At 45.7% G+C, this 21,572-nt stretch overlaps 1 protein-coding gene across 5 annotated transcripts in view; it reads right to left on the reverse strand.

The window, feature by feature from the left end:
* MRAS (muscle RAS oncogene homolog) overlaps positions 1 to 21,572 on the reverse strand; it is a 69,713-nt gene that overhangs the window by 21,600 nt on the left and 26,541 nt on the right. For 4 of the 5 annotated variants that reach the window (XM_010858225.1, XM_010858220.1, XM_010858223.1 and 1 more), the window contains one exon: positions 17,988 to 18,198. In XM_010858225.1, the coding sequence (XP_010856527.1) occupies positions 17,988 to 18,180 (193 nt within the window). In that variant the 5' untranslated portion in view covers positions 18,181 to 18,198. Of the gene's footprint in view, positions 1 to 17,987; positions 18,199 to 19,556; positions 19,615 to 21,572 lie in introns of all 5 variants that reach the window. The other variant, XM_010858224.1, reaches the window with a different exon arrangement.

Genomic DNA, 21,572 nt, shown 5'->3' on the forward strand with positions numbered 1-21,572 from the left:
ACCCCTGACTTGGTGGGCATGTTGCATGTGAGGGGTCCATGACTTTGTGGGATTCTAAGAGGAGCCTGGACCTCCCCCCAATCCCACCTCAATGTCACTCTCAGGGAGGGAAGAGAAGATAGAGGGAAGGGAGCAGCAGGGGCTCACCAGTGTAACCAGGGACCCAGGAGTATCCCAGAGACAGATAGGGCCCAGGAAGGGAGAGAAACAGGGAGGCGAAGCACTGTCCTGGGATCCCGTTTCCATCTCACAACCACAGGGATGTGGGGGATTTACAGGGGAAGAAACTGAAGCAGGCAGGGTTGGGACTTGCCCAGGTTCCTGCTGTAATGAGCAGCAGAGGCAAGATCTGAACACAAGTGTGTCTGGGCCTGGCCTGGCTCTGCTCCTGGCTCTGCCCGTCTCCATGGCCTGTGAAGAGGGGCAGGCCCCATAGGAGGGGTGAGGACAGAACCCCTGAGGTTTGTGGGGATGGAAGACAAAGGCCTGAGGGCTATGCCTCCTCCCCCACCCCCACCTGGTTACCCCAAACCTCTACCTGTTCCACACCTGCCCCTGGGCAGCCCCGCAGAGCCAGGAGGAGAGAGCCCGGGTACACTGGCCTAGTTCCCCCAAAAGCAGTTCCCAGGGCATCCTTAGAGCACCCAATAAATCTACAAGAGCCCTACCAGTCCGTCCATTCTCCAGCTGCTGTTTTCCACTATGTCCTCAATCCTCCAGCTTCCACTGCAGCTGAAGGTCTAGAACAGATCAGCAGGAACTAGAGTCCACAAGCTTCCAAACCAACCCGCCTCAGGGACAGCGCAAGACTCACCTACTGTGGGTGAGGAAGGTAAAGGGGTGCAGCCACTTCAGAAAACAGTGTGGCAGCTTCTCACAATGGCATATGCAGAGTGCATCATGTGAAACGCTGGGGTGGATGGAGAACAAGCTGGAATCAAGATTCCGGGGAGAAATATCAATAACCTCAGATACGCAGATGACACCACCCTTATGGCAGAAAGTGAAGGGGAACTAAAGAGCCTCTTGATGAAAGTGAAAGAGGAGAGTGAAAAAGCTGGCTGAAAACTCAACATTCAAAAAACAAAGATCATGGGATCCAGTCCCATCACTTCATGGCAAATAGATGGGGAAACAATGAGACACTTTATTTTCTTGGGCTCCAAAATCACTTTATATGGTGATTACAGACATTAAATTAAAAGACACTTACTCACTGGAAAGAAAGCTATGACCAACCTAGAGAACATATTAACAAGCAGAGACATTAATTTGCTTACAAAGGTCCATATAATCAAAGCTATGGTTTTTCCAGTAGTCATGTACAGATGTGAAAGTTGGACCATAAAGGAGGCTAAATGCCAAAGAATTGATGCTTTTGAACCGTGGTGTTGGAGACAGTCCCTTGGACAGCAAGGAGATCAAACCAGTCAATCCTAAAGGAAATCAACCCTGAATATTCATTGGAAAGACTAATGCTGAAGCTGAAGCTCCAGTACGTTGGTCACCTGATACAAAGAGCCCACTCATTGGAAAAGATCTTGATGTTGGGAAAGATTAACAGCAGGAGGAGAAGGTTGGATGGCATCACTGACCCAATGCACCTGAGATTAAGCACGCTCTGGGAGATGGTGAAGGACAGGGAAGTCTGGCCTGCTGCAGTCCATGGGGTTGCAAAGAGTCAGACACGACTGAGCGACTGAACAACAACAACACAATGTTAAACACAGACTTACCACTCGACCCAGCAATTCCACTCCTAAGGTGCATCCGAGAGAACTGAAATCATGTGTCCACACAAAAACTTGCACATGACTGTCCACAGAAGCATTCTCCATCACAGCCCCAAAATGGAAACAACCCAAGCGTCCACTGACTGATGAATGGATAAACAAAATATCATCCCTCCATATACAGCTGACCCTTGAACAGCACAGTTGTGAACTAAGCAGGTCCATCTATATTGGGATTTTTTCCAATAAATATACAAAATGATATGTATAGAACATTGTGTGCAAGACTTGTATTGAAGTGGATAGTCTGTCCTTACATTAGGCATACGGTGAGTGATATTTAAAATCAATAATGTGTTGGGCTTCCCTGCTGGATCAGTGGTTAAGAATCTCCCTTGCAATGCAAGGGATACTGGTTCGATCCCTGGTCTGGGAAGATCCTATATACCATGGAGCACACACACACAACACTATTGAGTCTGTGCTCTAGAGCTCAAGAGCCGCAACTACTGAGCCCATACACTGCAGTTACTGAAGCCTGAGTGCTATAGAGCCTGTGCTCTACAGCAAAGAGAAGCCTGCATATCGCCGTGAAGAGTAGCCCCTGCTTGCCACAACTAGAGAAAGCCTGCATGCAGCAACGAAGACCCACCACAGCAAAAAAAAACAAATAAATCTTAAAAGAAATAAAGATGCTCAACATCACTCATTACCAGAGAAATCCAAATCAAACCACAATGAAGTACCATCTCACGCCGGTCAGAATGGTTGCCATCAAAGTCTACAAAAAATAAATGCTGGAGAGGATATGGAAAAAAGGGAACCCTCTTACACTGTTGGGCTTCCCTGATAGCTCAGTTGGTAAAGAATCTGCCTGCAGTGCAGGAGACCCTGGTTTGATTCCTGCAGGAAGATCCCCTGGAGATGGGATAGGCTACCCACTCCAGTATTCTTGGGCTTCCCTTGTGGCTCAGCTGGTAAAGAATCCATCTGCAATGTGTGAGACCAGGGTTTGATCCCTGGGTTGGGAAGAGCCCCTGGAGAAGGGAAAGGCCATCCACTCCAGTATTCTGGCCTGGAGAATTCCATGGACTACAGTCCATGGCGTTGAAAAGAGTTGAACACGACTGAGCGACTTTCACTTACACTGTTGGTGGGAACGCAAACTAGTACAGCCACTATGGAGAACAGTGTGGAGATTCCTTTAAAAACTGGAAATAGAACTGCCATATGACCCAGCAATCCCACTGCTGGGCATACACACTGAGGAAACCAGAAGGGAAAGAGACACGTATACCCCAATGTTCATTGCAGCACTGTTTATAATAGCCAGGACATGGAAGCAACCTAGATGTCCATTGACAGATGAATGGATAAGGAAGCTGTGGTACATATACACAATGGAATATTACTCAGCTATAAAAAATAATACATTTGAGTCAGTTCTAGTGAAGGGATGAAACTGGAGCTTATCATACAGAATGAAGTAAGTCAGAAAGAGAAACACCAATATAGTATATTAATGCATATATATGGAATTTAGAAAGATGGTAACGATGACCCTATATGCAAGATAGCAAAAGAGACATGGATGTAAAAAAACAGACTTTGGACTCTGTGGGAGAAGGTGAGGGTGGGACGATTTGAGGGAATAGCATTGAAACATGTATATTACCATACGTAAAATAGATGACCAGTGCAAGTTCGATGCATGAATCAGGGCACTCAAAGCTGATGCTCTGGGGCAACCCAGAGGGATAGGGTGGGGAGGGAGGTGGGAGGGGGCTTCAGGATGGGGGGACACATGTACACCCATGGCTGATTCATCTTGATGTATGGCAAAAACCACCACAATACTGTAAAGTAATTATCTTCCAATTAAAATACATTAATTAATTAAAAAATAATGTGTTAGTTTTCTTACTGTTGTTTTTTTATAACTTTGCTTTCAAAGAATTATATTACCATACAATATGTTTGGCCCCACCCCTCTTTTCTCTCTCTCTCCCTCTCTCTTTCATAATTAAACTGCGTATCAGTCTATCATCACAGGTAAGTGATTTTAAAAAAATGCAACAGTGTTTCCAATACTGTATTATGAATATGAGTATAATACTACAAGTCATAAAAACTGTATAACCCTTCACTAGTGTAAAAACTAGGCTACTGGGAAATAATTGTATCAGTTACACCAGGCTACCAAAAACACTTATATCGCTGCTTCTCTGTTATCAATGCATGAATCATTATGTATGTAAGTGCTAAGTCACTTTAGTCGTGTCCGATTCTGTGCGACCCTATGGACTGTAGCCTGCCAGGCTCCTCTGTCCATGGATTCTCCAGGCAAGAATACTGAAGTGGGTTGCTGTGTGCTCCTCATGAATCATTATACCTGTACAATGTATTTTTCATATCATCCTTTCATTTTTTATGTTTAGTGTAGTAATACATATAATATTTGCAGTGTTTTATATCCTATAAGACAAAATTGCTATAGGTACTGACAGATATAAACAGAAGACATAAACTTATGGTATCAATATATACTGTATGGCATTGTATTTTCTCTTCCTTATGATTTGCTTCATAACATTTTCTTTAGTTCACTTTATTGTAAAAATACAGTCTATAATATATATATAACATATAAAATACATGTTAACGACAATTTAAGTTACCAGTAAGACTTTGGTCAACAGTAGGCTATTTAGTAGTTAAGACTTCAGGGAGCCAAAAGTTATACCCAGATTTTCAACTGCATGAGAGGTTGGCACCCCTAACCCCTGTGTTGTTCAAGAACCAACCGTATTAGAATATTATTCACACAGAAAGTGATAGTGAAGTCGCTCAGTTGTGTCCGACTCTTTGCGACCCATGGACTGTAGCCCACCAAGCTCCTCTGTCCATGGGATTCTCCGGGCAAGAATACTGGAGTGGGTTGCCATTTCCTTCTCCAGGGGATCTTCCCGACCCACGGATCGAACCCAGGTCTCCCACATTGCAGGCAGACGCTTTAACCTGTGCACCACCAGGGAAGCCCTTAAATACAAGAATACAGTCTCTCAGAAAACCTCCTATAGAGACACAGAACTTCAGATCCAAGTACTAACATCAGATTTCAAGGGAGGAAAGGAAGCCACGTTGAAAGAAGAAGGGGGAGGAGGCGGGAGATGGGGGTGTAAGGGGTAGCCTTACAGATGTCTCCTGCCACCTACAGATACCCAGGCGTTATGGGACTTTACCCTGGGCCTCCAGAGAAGGGAAGACTGGAACTCGGCCCTACCAGAAATCAGACCAAAACAGAACCAGAATTCGAGTTCTCTGCCAAGAGGAGGTGATCAGTCTCCAATCCTCAGCTCAGGCTGAGGGCCCTTCGACCAGATTCCTGCGCCAGGACCAGGGTACTAGAAAAATGGGGAAGGATAGGAAGGGTTAAGGAGAGCAAAGAGAGAGGGGGGAGAGAGGTCAATAAAGTCTCTTGTTCCTTACCCGGTCGGGGCACTCTGGCCAGTTGTCCACGTCAGGAGGAGACCAGGGACAAAAGGGTCCCAGTTGCGGCCGCTGGGTCTGGTCCATTGGCAGGCAAGCTGGCCCTTGAGTACCCCGAGTGGTCAGGATGTCAGTCTCAGCAAAGAAGAGTCCCCGCCAGAGTCGCCATTTGTTGCAGGAAGGCGGACCCCTTCCAGGGCCCGAAACTGGGCTCTTGTCTGACACTTGGAAATGAATTGTCTGAGGAGACACATGTGCTGACAAAGCAAGAGATTCACACAGAAAAAGGAATGAAATTCTGAGAGCATGCTACAACATGGATGAAACTTGAAGTGCTAAGGGACAGGAGCCAGACACAAAGGTCACATATTGTATGATTCCATTTATGTGAAATGTCCAGAATAGGCAAATCCATAAACGCAGAAAGGAGACGAGAGGTTTGGGAACTGGGAGGTGGGGAGGATGGCTAATGGGGGTGAGGTTTTTGGAGGGTGATGAAAATGTGGATGAGATAGTGATCCCAGTGATGGGTGATTTTTTAATCCACCAGAAATTTTGACTGCACACTTTTGTGTATATACTATCAGCCACTGAACTGTGCACTTTAAAAGGGGGGGTGGGGTGGATTTTACATGAGAATTACATCTCAGTCAAAAAACAATTGTATGGGGGGAAAAACCCATTTCCCTTCTCTGCAGCGCTTTCTCCACCTGCCTCTCTCTGCGGTGGATGACTCAGCCCACTCCTGCCCAAGACCATCCCCTCTCCTCCAGCCACATGCTGGATCCTATCTCCCGTCCCCTATGCAAGGACATGAGCACTATTTTGACCCCTCCCCTTCCTGCATCATCCATTTCTCTGTTGGTCCATTTCTATCAGTATGTAAACATGGCATAGTTTCTTTTCCCTTAATAAAACAAAAATAAAACCAAAAAATTAAAAGTGAAAAACAACCCTCCCCTTAACCTCACACCTTCGAATGATCGTCCATTTCTCTAGTCCCTTTACAGCCACATTCCTTGACTGGCCTGTCCTCACTGCCTGCCCTTCCTCTCCTCCACCGTCTCTTGAACTCGCTGTAATCAGGCCACTCTATCAAAGATGATGCTGTCAAGTCACCACCAGATCACTAAATCCAGCAGACACGCAGCCTTCATCCCACGGGGTCACTCGCCAGCATCTGACACACTTGATGGTTCCGTCCTTTTCGAAGAGCCTCTGCGCTTGGCCTTGGTGAGTCACTCTGTCCTGCTGCTTCTCTGATTCTAATCACTCTCTGAACATTGGTGGGTGCCTGCACTCGGTCCTGGGACCCCGTCTCTAACCATGTTCACCTTTTCTCGGAGGTCTCCTGTCTCATGACTTCACACGAAGTTCCCAAGTTTCCATCTCCAGCCTGCACACCTCCCCTTACTCCAGACGTAGACCTCTGCCACTGGCTTGACTTCTATTTGTATGTGTGAAAGGCATCTCAGATTTAACACACCCAAAACTAGACTCTTGATTTTTCCATCAAACTTACTTTTCCCAGTCTTTCTAATCTCCTTTAAATTTTATTTTATTCAAGTATAGTTGATTTATTGGTCTTCCTACTTTTGACAAACATCACTCTGTTCTACCAACTGTCCAGTCTGAAAGCTCTTCTTGTTCTCCTCCCACCCATCCCACATACTCCATCAACAAATTCTGTTATTTCCTCCATAAAATACATCCAGACTCTAACTCCTTCTCACCACCTCCTTTACTGATATCCTATTCTACCATCAAGAGCTTCTTAACTGGGCTCCCTAGTTCGGTCCTGGTTCCCCTCTGGTCTATTGTCCACCCCACGGCCAGATGAACATTTTAAACATCAGTCAGACCATGCCTGTCCTCTGCTCAAAACCTCCCACGGTTTATACCCCTTCTAGATTCTGGAAGTCACTGCCCCCAGCTATCTCCCTGACCTCTCCTCTTAGCCTCTCGCTCACCTCCTCTGCACCCTGGCCTCCTATCTATTCCCCAAACACATCCCTGCCTCAGGGCCTTTGCCCCTGATTCTCTATCCCAGATCCTTTCCTCCCAGCTTTTTCCTTCAGGTCTTTGTTCCAATATCACCTCTTCAGGAAGGCCTTCCCTGCTCTGTGTGGATAAGGCAGCAACTTCTTCCGCCCTGTCTGTTTCTTCTACCTTGCCTCACTCTCCATCACAGCATCCATACCATTTGGCACATTACACATTTGTTTACACTCCATTTCCCCCATTCTACCAGAAACTTCATGAGACCAGGGACTTGACCTCGCCAACTGCTGCCAAAGAGAGCCCCAAAGAGAGCCAGGTACACAGCAGGTACCCAGAATTGTTCATAGAATGAACTAGTGAACACTCCCACCTACATACATCTCAGGGGCTGATCCACACATCACTGGAGGGGAGTGGTGGCAGGTTCAAGTCAGGGGCACAAGCCTCACTCCGGACCTCCCCAGATGCAGGCAGCCAGGTCAGCAACCCCTCATCTGCGTGTGTGATGGGACCTATTCTTTTTCCTTCTTTCACCTGGTTGGATGGTGCATTTTATTGCTTGCTTCTTTTTGTTTAAATTGGAGTATAATTGCTTTACAATGTTGTGTTAGTTTCTGCTATACAGTGAAGTAGATCAGCTACTTCCCTCCCTCCCTCTTGTGCCTCCCTCCCACCCCACCCCTCTAGGTCAACACAGAGCATAGAGCTGAGCTTACGCTTCCCTGGTGGCTCAGACAGTAAAGAATCTGCCTGCAATGCAGGAGACTCAAGTTCAATCCATAAATCGGGAAGATCCCCTGGAGAAGGAATGGCAACCCACTCCAGTATTCTTGCCTGGAGAATCCCCATGGACAGAGGAGCCTGGTGAGCTACAGTCCATGTGGTCGCAAAGAGTCAGACACAACTGAGTAATTAACACTGTCACATTTCTTTTTTCCCAGGGTACATACGTGTCAATGCTACTCTCTGTTTGTCCCACCCTCCTCTTCCCCAACAAGACCTATTCTTGAAAACATCAGGCCACCCTTTTCAAATGTCACATTAGAACAATTTTAACAATGAAAGCATCACGAGACTTACTCTGTGCTGTGCTTCACAAGATGTCACCTTCCCTCACTCACTCAACAAACAATAACAAAGCACCTGATAGGCGCCGCTGGGCTTCCCTGATAGCTCAGCTGGTAAAGAATCTGCCTGCAATGTAGGAGACTCCGGTTTAATTCCTGGGTCGGGAAGTTCCCCTGGAGAAGGGATAGGCTACCCACTCCAGTATTCTTGGGCTTCCCTGGTGGCTCAGATGATAAAAATTCCATCTGAAATGCTGGAGACCTGTATCCGATCCCTGGGTTGGGAAGATCCCCTGGAGGAGGGCATGGCAACCCACTCCAATATTCTTGTCTGGAGAATCATATGGACAGAGGAGCTTGGTGGGCTACAGTCCGTTCATAGGGTCTCAAAGAGTCGGACACACCTGGGTGACTAAGCACAGCACAGCACAAAAGGTGCTGCTGGCAGCAGGCACACAATGGTGGGCAAAGTCTCTCTCCTCCAGGAGTTACAGCCTGTAATGTTTCATTTACTCTTGGCAACAACTATGAGGCTCTATAGTTCGGACAGAGGCTCCACCAACAAGGGCATGTGGTCTTGGTCCAGAGGGTGTTTGTGCCCAAGGGAAAGAGAAGACCCCAGTCACTGGACCTGGGCCCTGGTGATAAGAGGCTGACAGTGGCTGCACTGGGGCCCGGAGCTAGGAGCATCAGCCAACACAAGGGCGGACAGGAGAAATCTCAAAGTGGGCTGGAGTGCTCAACCCAGGCTAGTCATGTGACTTTTAACAGTGATCAACAAGAAGTTCTGAAATCAGGGCAAAAGCCAAAATTAACTGCAGGAGACTAGGGCCTGACTGTGAGTAAAAGGAAACCACCCCCTGGGGTTTGGGTTGCTGACAAGCAGGGAATGACCCCCACACTGCACTCAGACCTTCTTCACTCAGGCCTGCCGAGCAGACTCTAGGTCACTGGCCAATGGCTGGTCCCTCAGCTCCCAGGCTGGCCAGTAGGGCTAAGGTGAGCACAGAGCAAGATATACTTGGCTTTGGGGTCAGAGGGAATGGGGCACTGATTAGCTGTGTGATCTTGGACTATTTCTTTCACTCTCTGAGTCTTAGTTCCCGCCCCTGCCGAGGCCTGACCAATCAGAGGGCTGCTGGACAGGTGTGGGAGCAGGAGGTCTGGGTTCCTAGGAGGAGTGCTCGGTGGCAGCAGCAGCAGGTTTCCAGTGGTACCGAAGGATTTTACCACCTACCCACTGGTACAGTAGTACTGGTGTATACTGGATAAAGAGCACTTGTGCTCACTGGTAAAGTGGAGACACTAATCTCAGTGTAACAGAATTGCTACAAGGATGAAACAAAGCAATCCCCGTGAAGCGCTCAGCACAGGGTCTGGCTAGGAAGCGCCAGTGCTACTCTCCCTGTGGGGAAAATGGTGAAATGTGGGGTGGCCAGAAAGTTCACTGGGGTTTTTCCATACGATACTAAGGAAAAACCCAAACGAACTTTTTGGCCAACCCAATACTTTAGTGCCCTTGGAAAACTGCCGCCCCAGGGGCCACCCTGTGTTCCCAAGAGTCCTCCCCTTGGGAACCCAGACTTCCTGCCCTCCTCTCTGTCCAGCAGTAGCTGCTAACAGTGCGGAGGGCAGAAGGAGTGACAGTGGCCTGGCCTCAGTGGAAGGAAGGACTTTCTACCAGCAAGCACTGCCCCCAGCACCTTGGAGACCAGTGAGCTCCACGTTACTGGGAGCATTCAAGCAGTGGTGGCTGATGGAGGCAAGATAAAGGGTCAGGCAGAGGTCTGCAGGGCTGAATTGCATAATCTCAGGCCTGTGGCCTTGCTCCCTCAGAAAGGAGAAGAAAGAGGGGAATTCCTCCCCCATTACTGCCCACAGGGAAAGGCGGGGGATGGGGTGGGAGTGGAGGAAGGACAGCCAGCTCTGCCTGAGCCCCCTCTTAGTGGGGGCCATGGAGAAGAGCCTGCTTTGCAGTTGACCTAAGGACTGCTGAGCACAGAGCCCACCATGCAAAGCCCCCGGCTCAGAACAAACTCTCAGTAAGTGTTCTTGTCCTCTCGCTGCCCTACCCACGCCCTCCTCCCCGACCTCCCCAGAAAGAATGTGGATTCGAGTGTTCGGGGAAAGGCCAAATCCAGGCCCCTCCGTGAAGACAACAGCACTTGTGTCTGTGGTCTGGGCAGAAGCCAGGGTGGAAACGTCCCAGCTTCTGAGGGTGCAGGAGGGGAGCCGACGCTCTCGCTCTTGGCAGAGACTGAGCCCTTGTTGAGGACAGAGTGGCTGCAAAGCGGGGGCCCGAGAGCCCCCAGGTGGGAAGGGGTGTCCAGAGACCACTGTCCTCTGTCGAGGGGAGACAGATGCCAGCCTCCAGAGGCTGGTGGGGCCAAGGGCGGGGCTGGCGGCCCTGTGGGTGGGCAGAGGATTTGCTCAACATCCTCCCCTGCAGGCCTGAGGCTTGGGCCAGAGGAGGAGGCAGGCTGACAGGACGGGACATGCTGGGCAGAGTGAGGAGGCCCTGGGCCTGGCTCTGCCTCCAGTGAGGTCTGACCCTGGCAAGTCACTTCTCCGTCGCCACCGCACTTTCCTTGGGTGTAAAGTAAAGGGGCTGATACCACACAGCTCAGGAGCCTTCCAGCTCCAAGCTAACAAGAAAAAGAGGCAGGCAAGAACTCCACAACAAAGCGAGGGAGAGCGTGGACTGGAGCAGATATTTGTAGACCCACATCCACGGCAGCAATGGTCACAATGGCCAGGTGGAAACAACACAAACGCCCACTGCCGGACGCATGGCTCAGCACAGTGTGGCAGGCACAGACAGAAGATTGTTCGGTCTTAGAAAGGAAGGGAATTCTGACACATGTCATAACAGAGGTGAGCCACTGTGGCAAGTGAAACAAGCCAGTCACCAACAGACAATACTGTACGATTGCACTCATATGCGGTACCCCGAGTACAGAAAGGAGAATGGGGCTTGCCAAGAGCTAGGAATGGGGAATAGGAGTTGTTGTAACAGGGCTTCAGCCGGAAGAAATGAAAATGTTCTGAAGATAGATGGTAGTGATGCTGCAGAACAGTATGAATGTACTTAATGTCACAGAGCTGTCCCCTGAAATATGATGAAGACTGTCAGTCTCGTGTTATATCTATTTTACAACATGCACACACAAACCCCACAAAACTCCAGGACTCTGCCTAAGGCTTGAGTCTTTCTGACTGGGGTATGGGGAGTCACACAGCTCCAAGTCACAGACCCCCAAAGAGGGGGCCAGAGACCTGGGAGATGGGGAGGAGAAGCAACCCCACAGCGAGGGGTGGGCCCAGTAATGACGGGAGATGCTCCCAGAGTTGGGCCCTTAACAGCAGAAGGTGAGACAAAGGTCCCGAACCCTTGTAGGAAAGAACACAGACCAGGCTTGCTCCAAAGTTGGGGGCCTGCTGCAGACACTGGGGAACCTGGCTGCTGGCCCCTGAGGTCTTCCATCTCCTGTCTTTTAGATTCTGGGAGGACTCGGGCAATGAGACTCCTTGAAAGAAAACAAGAAATAGGGAATTCCCTAGGGGGTCCAGTGGTTAGGACTCTTTACCTCTACTGTAGCGGACCCAGGTTCAATTCCTGGTAACGGAACTAAGATCCCACATGCTCTGTGGAGAGGCCCCCCCCCAAAAAAAAAAAAGAAATATGGAAAATAAGAAATAGGTTTGTTTGTAAGTAGGTAGGGAGCCTGTGAGACTCTTCAGTGTGGAAACCACAGAGAAGGCCCCTTGAGCATTGTGAGCATCTCTGCTCTGAGATTCAGATCAGAACCAGGGCCCCTGGCCCTCTGGAGACCTTGGGACAAGGAGCTGCAAGGGCAGGTGCAGCTGTCTGTCGACCCTGATAATCCAGGCCACACCCTGTGCTCTCGAGATTTCAACTCTATTCCCAGAGGCGCAGGGACCAGCTGTGTGAGGTTGGAGAGGTTTTCCCACCCAGCCAGACTGACAGAGAGCAGAGGAGACAAAGGGAGGTCAAGACCGTTGCTGGCTGTGTGACTCTCTTTGCGCTTTATTTTTATAACAACAATGCTGCTGCTGCTGCTGCTGCTGCTGCTGCTAAGTCGCTTCAGTCGTGTCCGACTCTGTGCGACCCCACAGACAGCAGCCCACCAGGCTCCCCCGTCCCTGGGATTCTCCAGGCAAGAACACTGGAGTGGGTTGCCATTTCCTTCTCCAATGCAGAAAAATGAAAAGTAAAGGGAAGTCGCTCAGTCGTGTCTGACTCTTCGCGACCCCATGGACTGCAGCCTACCAGGCTCCTCCATCCAAGGGATTTTCCAGACAAGAGTACTGGAGTGGGGTGCCATTGCCTTCTCCTTATAACAACAATAGCTACCACAATTATGTCTGTAAGGACAAAACGCATGCGGCATGGACCTTCCACACAGTAAGTAATCGCCCACAGATATCATTACTGTCTCCTCCTCTTCATCAGGATCAGAGGTGCAGACCCTAGGGGAGCCCAGAAGCTTCAGAACACAAGCTCTGCAGATTCACACTTACAAAGTAATGCCATGGTCATGCTTCCCCCGCCCTGGCTCCATTGCTATAAATGTTATCCCCAAACCTTCCTAAAATCACTTTTAAGGAAAAAAAAAATTAAGAAACAATTTTGGGTAGTCTAATACCCAAAGTTACTTTCTAAAAAGTTAGAGAGGGACTTTCCTGGTAGTTCAGTGGATAGGAATCTGCCTGCCAATGCAGGGAACATGGGTTTGATTCCTGGTCTGAGAAGATCCCATATGCCGCAAGGCAACTAAACGCCATGCACCACAGCTATTGAGCCTGTGCTCTAGAGCCTGTGAGCTGCAACCACTGAAGTCTGTGCGTAGAGCCTATGGTCCGCAACGAGAGAAGCCCCTGCAAGGAGAAACCCGTGCACCACAATGAAGAGTAGCCCCCTCTCACCGCAAGTAGAGAAACGCCCGCAAGCAGCAACGAAGACCCAGCCCAACAGCAACAACACAGTTAATTAATGGATTTTTAAAAAGCTGGAGAAGATAATATGTCTCTGAAGAGAAATAATATTTATTGAGCTCCATCTACATACCAGGCATGATGTTACTCTCTTACAGGCATTATGCAATGTTTTTCAGAATGTTTTCTGTGGAAATAGACCAAGAATGATGTGCAAAAAATGGTCCCTTGGGAAACCCTAAAAGGGCAATATATTCTTCCAATATACTTCTAACATGTTTGTATATTGAAGGTTCTTTCAAACCATGTAGTATTGAAACTGTTTATATTTCTTTAACTCAGTATATTCCAAAGTGTGGTATATATTCAAATGGGTGATGCAAGAGATGATTTTAGAAAGCGTGTAAACGTAAGTTGCAAACTTTACTGGTTACACATATTTATTTTGATGTCAGTTAGCAAATGTATATCGTTAGCACATCAAACCTGTGATTGCACATATATTGTTCAGGACTCATTCATTTATTTCACAGACATTCACTGTGGACCTACTCAATACTCTAGATGCTGAGGATATAGCAGTAAATAAAGTCCCTGCTCTCATAAATTTATATTTTAGTGGGGAGCAACAAAAACTCAAATAAACAAATAAATATATTGAACTTTTATAAACACATGTTCAACAGCAAAAGGTAGAATAAAGAAAAAGAGCTGGGCAGGGGGACAGAAGAGACAGGGGTGGACTGGATACGAGTGTAGAGAAAACCTCTCAGACAGAGGGACACTTGAATGGAGATCTACACGAAGGAGACTGTGTCTCTGCAGGAAGAACGTGCTCAGCAGAGAGAACAGCAAACACAAATCCCCAAGGTGGGAACGCACCTGGTGCCTGAAGGAACTGTTCCATGCTCCAGGACTACAGACAAGCTCTGAAGGATGCTTTTTAAAATTAATTAAATTCATATTCCACAATATTTGCCCTTTGAAAGTATACAAGTCAGTGCTTTTTAGTATATGCACAAAGTCGTTCTATTTTTTTAAAGTGATGATTTGGTTTTGGTTCTGGCCAAGATGGAGTATGGGCAACCAGATTTACCTTCTCACGTGTAATAACCAAAAAACAGACAAAATATATGAAACTGGATTTCAAGACATCAGACAACAGGCAACAACGGACAGTGACTCCTGAGGGATGGGATACGAAAGAGGACACCTATGAGTGCCCAGTTCACTGCCCTGAGCACTGCCAGGCTGCAGTGCTGAGAGGGGAAACCTGGGGATAAAGAACGTCATTTTATAATATAAAAGTCAATTCATCAAGCGAATGTGCCCATCCTAAACACTTAGCAATTAACAGCAGAGTGTCAAAATACATGCATCAAGAACTGATCAAACTAAAAGAAAAAAAATAGACAAATCCACAATTAAACTCTGAAATTCAACACCCCTCTCTCGATAATTGAGAGGACAGGTAGAAAGAAGATCAATAAGGATACAGAAAACTTAGAGAACACTACTTACAAACTTGATATAGTTGACATTTACAGAACACCAAACCCAACAACAGCAGGATTCTTTTCATGTGCATGTGGAACATTTACCAAGATAGACCATATCCTGAGTCAGAAAACAAGCCTCAATAAGCTTTAAAGAATTCAAATGATATACCGTACATTCTCTGACACAGTGAAACTAAAGTAGAAATCGATGACAGAAAGATCTTTGGAAAATTCCTCAATAGTTGAAACTAAATAATATACCTCTAAATCACTTATGGGTCAAAGAAGATATAAAAATGGAAATTAAATGGTATTTTTAACCTAATGAAAATGAAAACATAACATATTAAAATTTGTGGGACACAGCTAAATGAGTAGTAGTTTCGGCAAATTTATAACACAAAAATGAATATCTTATTAAGGAAGAAATGTTCAAATCAATGATAACAGCTTCTACTTTAAGAAGTTAGAAACAGTATAGAAACTTAAACCCAAAGTAGGCAAAAGGAAATAAAAAACATAAGAGTGGAAATCAATAAAACCACATGGGAAAAATCAATTGACTCAAAAATTGGTTCTTTCTGAAAATCAATGATACTGATAAATCTCTAGCCAGCCTGATCAGGAAAAAAGACAAAACACAAATTACCTATATCAGAAATGAGAGAGGCAACAGCACTGTGGATTATACAGATTATAAAAGGATAATAAGACAATATTATGAACAACTTGATGCCAATAAAGTTGATAAATTTGATGAATTGATCAAGTTTTTAAAAGACACAAACTACAAAAATTCACTGGAGAAGAAATAGATAACCTGAGTAGCTCTATATCTATTTTAAAAATTGAATTTTTAGTTTAAAACCTCCCATAAAGAAAACCCCAAGCTCAGATGCCTTCATAGGTGAACACTACTAAACATTTAAGGAAGAAATAATACCAATATTGTTCAAAGTCTTACAGAAAATTGAAGAAGAGAGTGTACTTCTGAGATCATTCTAAAAGCCAGCATTACTCAAACATTACAAGAAAATTACAAACCAATCTCTCAAGAATATAGATGCAATAATTCTAAAAAAAAAAATGAGGTTTATCTACAATACAATGTTTTAACGTTAGAAAAATTAATCAATGTAATTTACTATATCACAGACTAAAAAGAAGAACCCCATATAATTATCTCAAGAGACACAGAAAAAGCATTTGACATGTGCACATGGACAAATATAACATGTAGTCCTGATACAAACTCTCATCAAACTAGGAATACAAAGGAACATCCTCAATTCGATCAAGGATATCTATAAAAACTCTACAGCCAACATCATACTTAATGCTCAAAGACTAAAAGCTTTCTCCTTAATATCAAAAACAAGACAAGTACAACATTAAGTCAATGAAATAAGGCAAGAAAAAGAAATAGAAGCCATCCAGATGGGAAAGGAAGAGGTAAAACTATCTTTTTTCACAGACATGATCATCTCTGCAGAAAATCTAATAGAATCTCCCAAAATCCACTAGCACTAATAAGTAATTAGCAAGGCCGCAGGTTACAATATATAAAATTCTATTGTATCTCTATATACCAGCAACAAACATTAAAAACAAATAAAAACTAGTATCGTTTGTAATACAAAGGTAGGTATAAATCTGACAAAATATGTAAAAGACCTATGCACTCCAAACTACAAAATAACTGATGAGAAAATTAAGGAAGACTTAAATAAATGGAGAGAGATACTGTCTTCATAGATTGGAAGGCTCAGCATTGTTAGGATGTCAGTTCTCCTCAAACTGATCCATAAATTCAATATAATCTCAATCAAAATCCAGAATTTTAGAATTTAACTGATTCCAAAATTCACACAGAAATAAGAGAAACTAGGCTATCCAAAACAGCTTGAAAAAGTATATAAAGTTGGAGATTTAACTATACCTGATTCTAGGACTTATTATAAAGCTACAGTTACCACGATGGTATGCTACTGGTGTTAAGACAGACAATAGATCAAACAAATAAAATACATGGACAATCAATTTTCATCAAAGGTACAAAAAAGACAATTCACTGGGGAAAGGACAATCTTTTCAATAAATAGTGCTTGGACAAGTAAGTGCATGTCCACATACCCAAAGATTACCTTTGTCCCATATCACACCACATACAAAAACTAATTCAGATCATAGATGTAAAGGTAATACCTAAAACCATTAAATTTCTAAAAGAAAACATAGGAGAAAACCTTTGTGACCTGGGGTTAGGAAAAGATATAACTCTTGTCTTTGAAAGACACTGTTAAGAGAACAAAAAACAAACCAAAGACTAGAAAAATATTTGCAATTCACATATCTGATAGAGAACTTGTATCCCGGTGGTTTTCAAAGCTCGCCTCGTAGTATAACACTCTATGATTAATGGCTCTTTGTTTCAAGATTCAAAACAGTACAAAGTAAGGATCAGTAAGAATCTAGAACAGTGGTTCTCTCATTTCACCATCACCTGAAGGGCTTGTTAAAACACAGGTTGCTGGGCCCCAACCTCAGAATTTCTGAACCAGTTGGGCCTGAGGGTTTTCATTTCTGCTAAATTCCCTGCTGGTGAACTGCTACTCCAGACCAACATAGACTAAACTAGAAACATAACGTCAAATGCAAGATTTCCCAGCCTGTCCTAGGGGCAGTTACCAAATAAACTATGCTTATTAAGAAAAAAGTTGATTTCCTACTTTTTAATTAGTTAGTGATCAGTTGTGTCCAACTCTTTGCAGCCCCATATACTGTAGCCTTCCAGACTCCTCTGTCCATGGGATTTTCCAGGCAAGAATACTGGAGTGGGTTGCCATTTCCTACTTCAGGGGACCTTCCTGACCCAGGGATCGAACCCGGGTCTCTTGCATCTCCTGCATTGGTAGATGGATTCTTTACCATTAGCGCCACCTGGAAACTTCTTAATCAGCTAGAGATATCTATAAAAGTTAATCAGAGCTTCTGATCAGAGAGACATAACAACCATGACATCACTGAGTCGGCATGATTCTAAGCCTTGACTCTTTGTTGAATACACATTTTGGTTTCTACAAAGCTGTTCAGAATTCACCCTGGAAAACACACACAGCCTTACACCAATCACCCCATAACAGCAACATGGAAGAAACCAGCATACCCAGCTGAAGACTGTCAACTTTCCCTAAACCTGTATTAACGCCCCAACCCCATGCAGGGCTGTCATCAAGTCTCACCGTCCAAGATGGCCCATTGATTGTCAATCTCTGTATGTTTCAGGTAGGAGTCTTCGATGGTGGGGTCATAGTCAGGCACAAAGATCTTCTGGAAAAACTGGATGGTGAGGGCGCTCTTGCCCACACCCCCATCTCCCACCACCACCAGCTTGTACGTGGGGAGGTTGTCGCTGGGGACTGCACTCGTTGCCATGTTGCTGGTTGGTCAGACCTGGGGAGGCAAGACATGTGGAATGAGGCAGGGGGGCTTCCTCCTCTTTGACTTAGGGGAAAATATTCACAGGGTTTCCTTTTTTCTTCTAGAGTAACAAATACTCCCAATTGTACAAATGAAGACCTGCAAAAGAAAAGTACCAACCCTGATTCCTCACCCAGAGACTATAACTGTTAAAATGATTTATTCAATCATTTATTGGAAACCAACCATGTGCCAGGTGTGGCCTTGGGGACATAATACTGGTAGATGCCATGGAGTCTTTAACCAGCCAAAGGCCATGTCAAACAAGCCATACCACCACTGAATTCTGCACTATATTCCTGCCAGCTAAACACATGGGCATTGGTCTGGGCAGGGAGGGCATAGAAGTTCACCTTTCACATCGAGTCTGGTCATTGGATTGAAGTGCTGAGAAGGATGGGAGGTTTTCTGAGCTCAATGGAAAGAGGAGCACAAGAGCTTAGCACACCTGAGCTCAGAGTCCTGAGTCCCTTCTGACTCCCAGAATTCGGTGATCCTGGTTCCAGCCGCTGGTCGACTTGCCTTTAATCATGCAGAAAGTCATGTGAGAATCTCATGACATCTGGTCAACCCATCTTTTAGTTGGTGAGGAAGAAGGGGAGGATCAGAGACAAGTTTTATGTTGATGGTGTTGAATCCAGAGAAGGCAGTGGTTCTTAACCAGGGGCAAAATGCAATGCCTGGAGATGTATTTAGATGCCAAAACCAAGTGAGTGCTACCAGCATCCCATCAGCAGAGGTCAGGGATGCTGCTAAACATCCTATAATGCCCAGGAAATTCCCCCTCCCAGCACATAATTATCCATCCTAAAATGTCCAGAGTGTCAAGGTGACCAGCCAGGGGCTAGAAACATGGGACTAAGATTCCAAAAAACAACTGAGCCTGAATAGCTCAGGACTGGCTGTGCAGAGGAGACAGCAGAGACATGAAGAGTGGTCTTTGGAAACTGTATCACAAAGTGACAAGGAGGAGAGGCGGGCAGGGAGCATGGAAGGAGCACTCAGAAGAACAGGAGGGAAACTAGGACCTGTGACAGCAAAGGAAGCCCAGAGTTTCCCGAAGGAGGAGGGTGACAGCGTCAAGGCCGAACACTGGTGGGGGAAACAGGAGCAGAGTCATCTAAGCAAGAATTCGAGGGTGTTGTCAGAGACCTAAGCTGCTCACTGCAGAAGCTGCTGGAGGGAAGCACAACTACCCGGGGTGGGCCATTCCCGGGTAGCTTCAGGGCCGGTAGAAGGCGGGGGTGGGCATGCCAGGAGACAATGCACCGCTGTCCTGTTTGCATCTCTGCTGCTTGGGAATGCCACCAATTGAGCCACAGTTTCCTTACCTAATAGATTAAAGGGCTGAGTTTTCACAGTTGTTCTTAGCTCCAAGAGTCCTCCATTCTAGATTTCAACAGAAAGGGTGTTAGACACAAATGTGGATTATGAGGCCACCCTGATTTGCATGGGGCTATAGGCGATTGTGCAGTTACTGAAGCTTGATGTTGACATTTAGGATTTCCCTGCAGTGGCGGGGAAGTAGGCACTTTTATACATTGCGGGTGAGAGTATAAATCTGTCCAAACTGGGCTGAGAGTATGTTTGCATAAATATGTCAAAATTTAAAATGGACATATCCTCTTTTAAGGCTATACCACATGTGAGAATGTAGTCCAAGGAGGTAATCAGACAAGTGTACAAAGATGTTAAGAACAGGGATAAAAATGGAAATAACTTAAATACTGGGTAGATGGGAGAAGAGTTAAAAGTTTATCCATACAATGAAATACTAGATAGCCAGTAAAAAAGGATGCTATTGACTAGCCTAGAGAAGGTTTACAATATATATCTTAAAAAACAAGCTGCAAAACAGCAAGTACATTTGACTACATGTCCACGAAGTTACCCACCTGTGAATCTACATGTCTAGTGTGCTTCCAGGCACAGAGAGGATAGGCAGGTAGCTGTCTCTAAGGCAGATTTGGGGGTCCTTTTTCAATTTTCTACAATAAGCGTGTATTCTATTTGTGTATTAGAAAAGCCGGACAATATTATGAATGTTCAGGCCACAATATTATGAAAAGGAGAGGGAAATGTGCGATTCCCTCTCCATTTGAGTGGGAATTTAAGCTCCCCTGGTGCAGGATAAAAGGACCAGGTACCAGCTAAGCCCCAGCACCTGGCTCCCTCATCCCCCCAACAGGTGAGGATAATGGTGGGGATAAGCGGTGGCTTCAATGCACTGAGCTCTCCCACATGACAAAGCGGGTGGTCCCAAAGGGCCAGAGGGGTGTTGAGGGAGACAGAAATGGGGGGCAGGGGAGGGTATGGGCCACTCTCTGTCTTCTCTGCCTCTTGGGGGTCAGGGGAGTTTGATGTCAGCTCCTCACTGCCTCTCCTTAACTGCTGACCTAGCCTGAGGAGGGCGGTGACACATGGGCCAGAGTGAATGTGTCTGCCTGTGAGAGGCTGTTTTTATTTTTTTATTTTATTTATTTATTTATTTTTTTTGAGAGGCTGTTTTTAAAGCTCCCTTCCAAGGAGATATAAACGACTATGCATAAAATAAATAAGCTCCCAGGATATAATGTATAGCACAGGGAATATAGTCAATATTTCACAATAACTTTAAATGGAATATAATCAGTAAAAATTTTGAATTACTATGTTGTACACTTAGAACTGATATAATATTATAAATCAACTATACCTCAGTTAAAAAAATAAAATAGATAAAAATGAAAGCTATCTTCCCTTCTCGCTGGCAGCAATGTGAATAAAAAATACTAAGCGGGTGCAAAGTTATCAGGAAGGAAAATAGTTTCTCCTGATTTTCTTCTCAAAATAAAACAAGAAATACATCATAAATATGATAGAGGACATGAATCCAACCTTTGAGGCGGTGCTCAAACCACCCACAGCAGAATCACCTGGGGACCTGACAAAATTGCCCTCTGCCTGCAAGCGAGGCAGCTGGCAGAAAGCGGATGAAGCCGATTTCCTTTCACGGTGCCCCGCGCTTAGGAGTTGGCCCAAGAGATCACAGGGCGGGGGGCAATTCAGAGCTCCCTCCAAACTCAGACTCAGTGGAACAGGGTTAGAATGCATGGTTAACACAAACACTGGACTGGTCCCTCGTAGGGGAAAACCCTTCAGCGCTTCCCATAGCAGATGGGGATTCACTGGACATTCATGGCTGACCTCTCACACTGCTCTCTCCCAAGCAACTGTGTTTTCCAGTGAACCCTGAGGTCATGCGGTGCCCTTTGCCCACCCCACCCACACTGGGGCCCTGGGGAAAGAGCCCAGGCCCAGGAATCACCTCCCATGGGTGGTGCCCCCTCTGACCCATGCCCTGCAGC

The sequence above is a fragment of the Bison bison genome, unplaced genomic scaffold (assembly GCF_000754665.1).
Source record: "Bison bison bison isolate TAMUID 2011002044 unplaced genomic scaffold, Bison_UMD1.0 scf7180017864384, whole genome shotgun sequence".
Taxonomy (NCBI): Eukaryota; Metazoa; Chordata; class Mammalia; order Artiodactyla; family Bovidae; genus Bison; species Bison bison.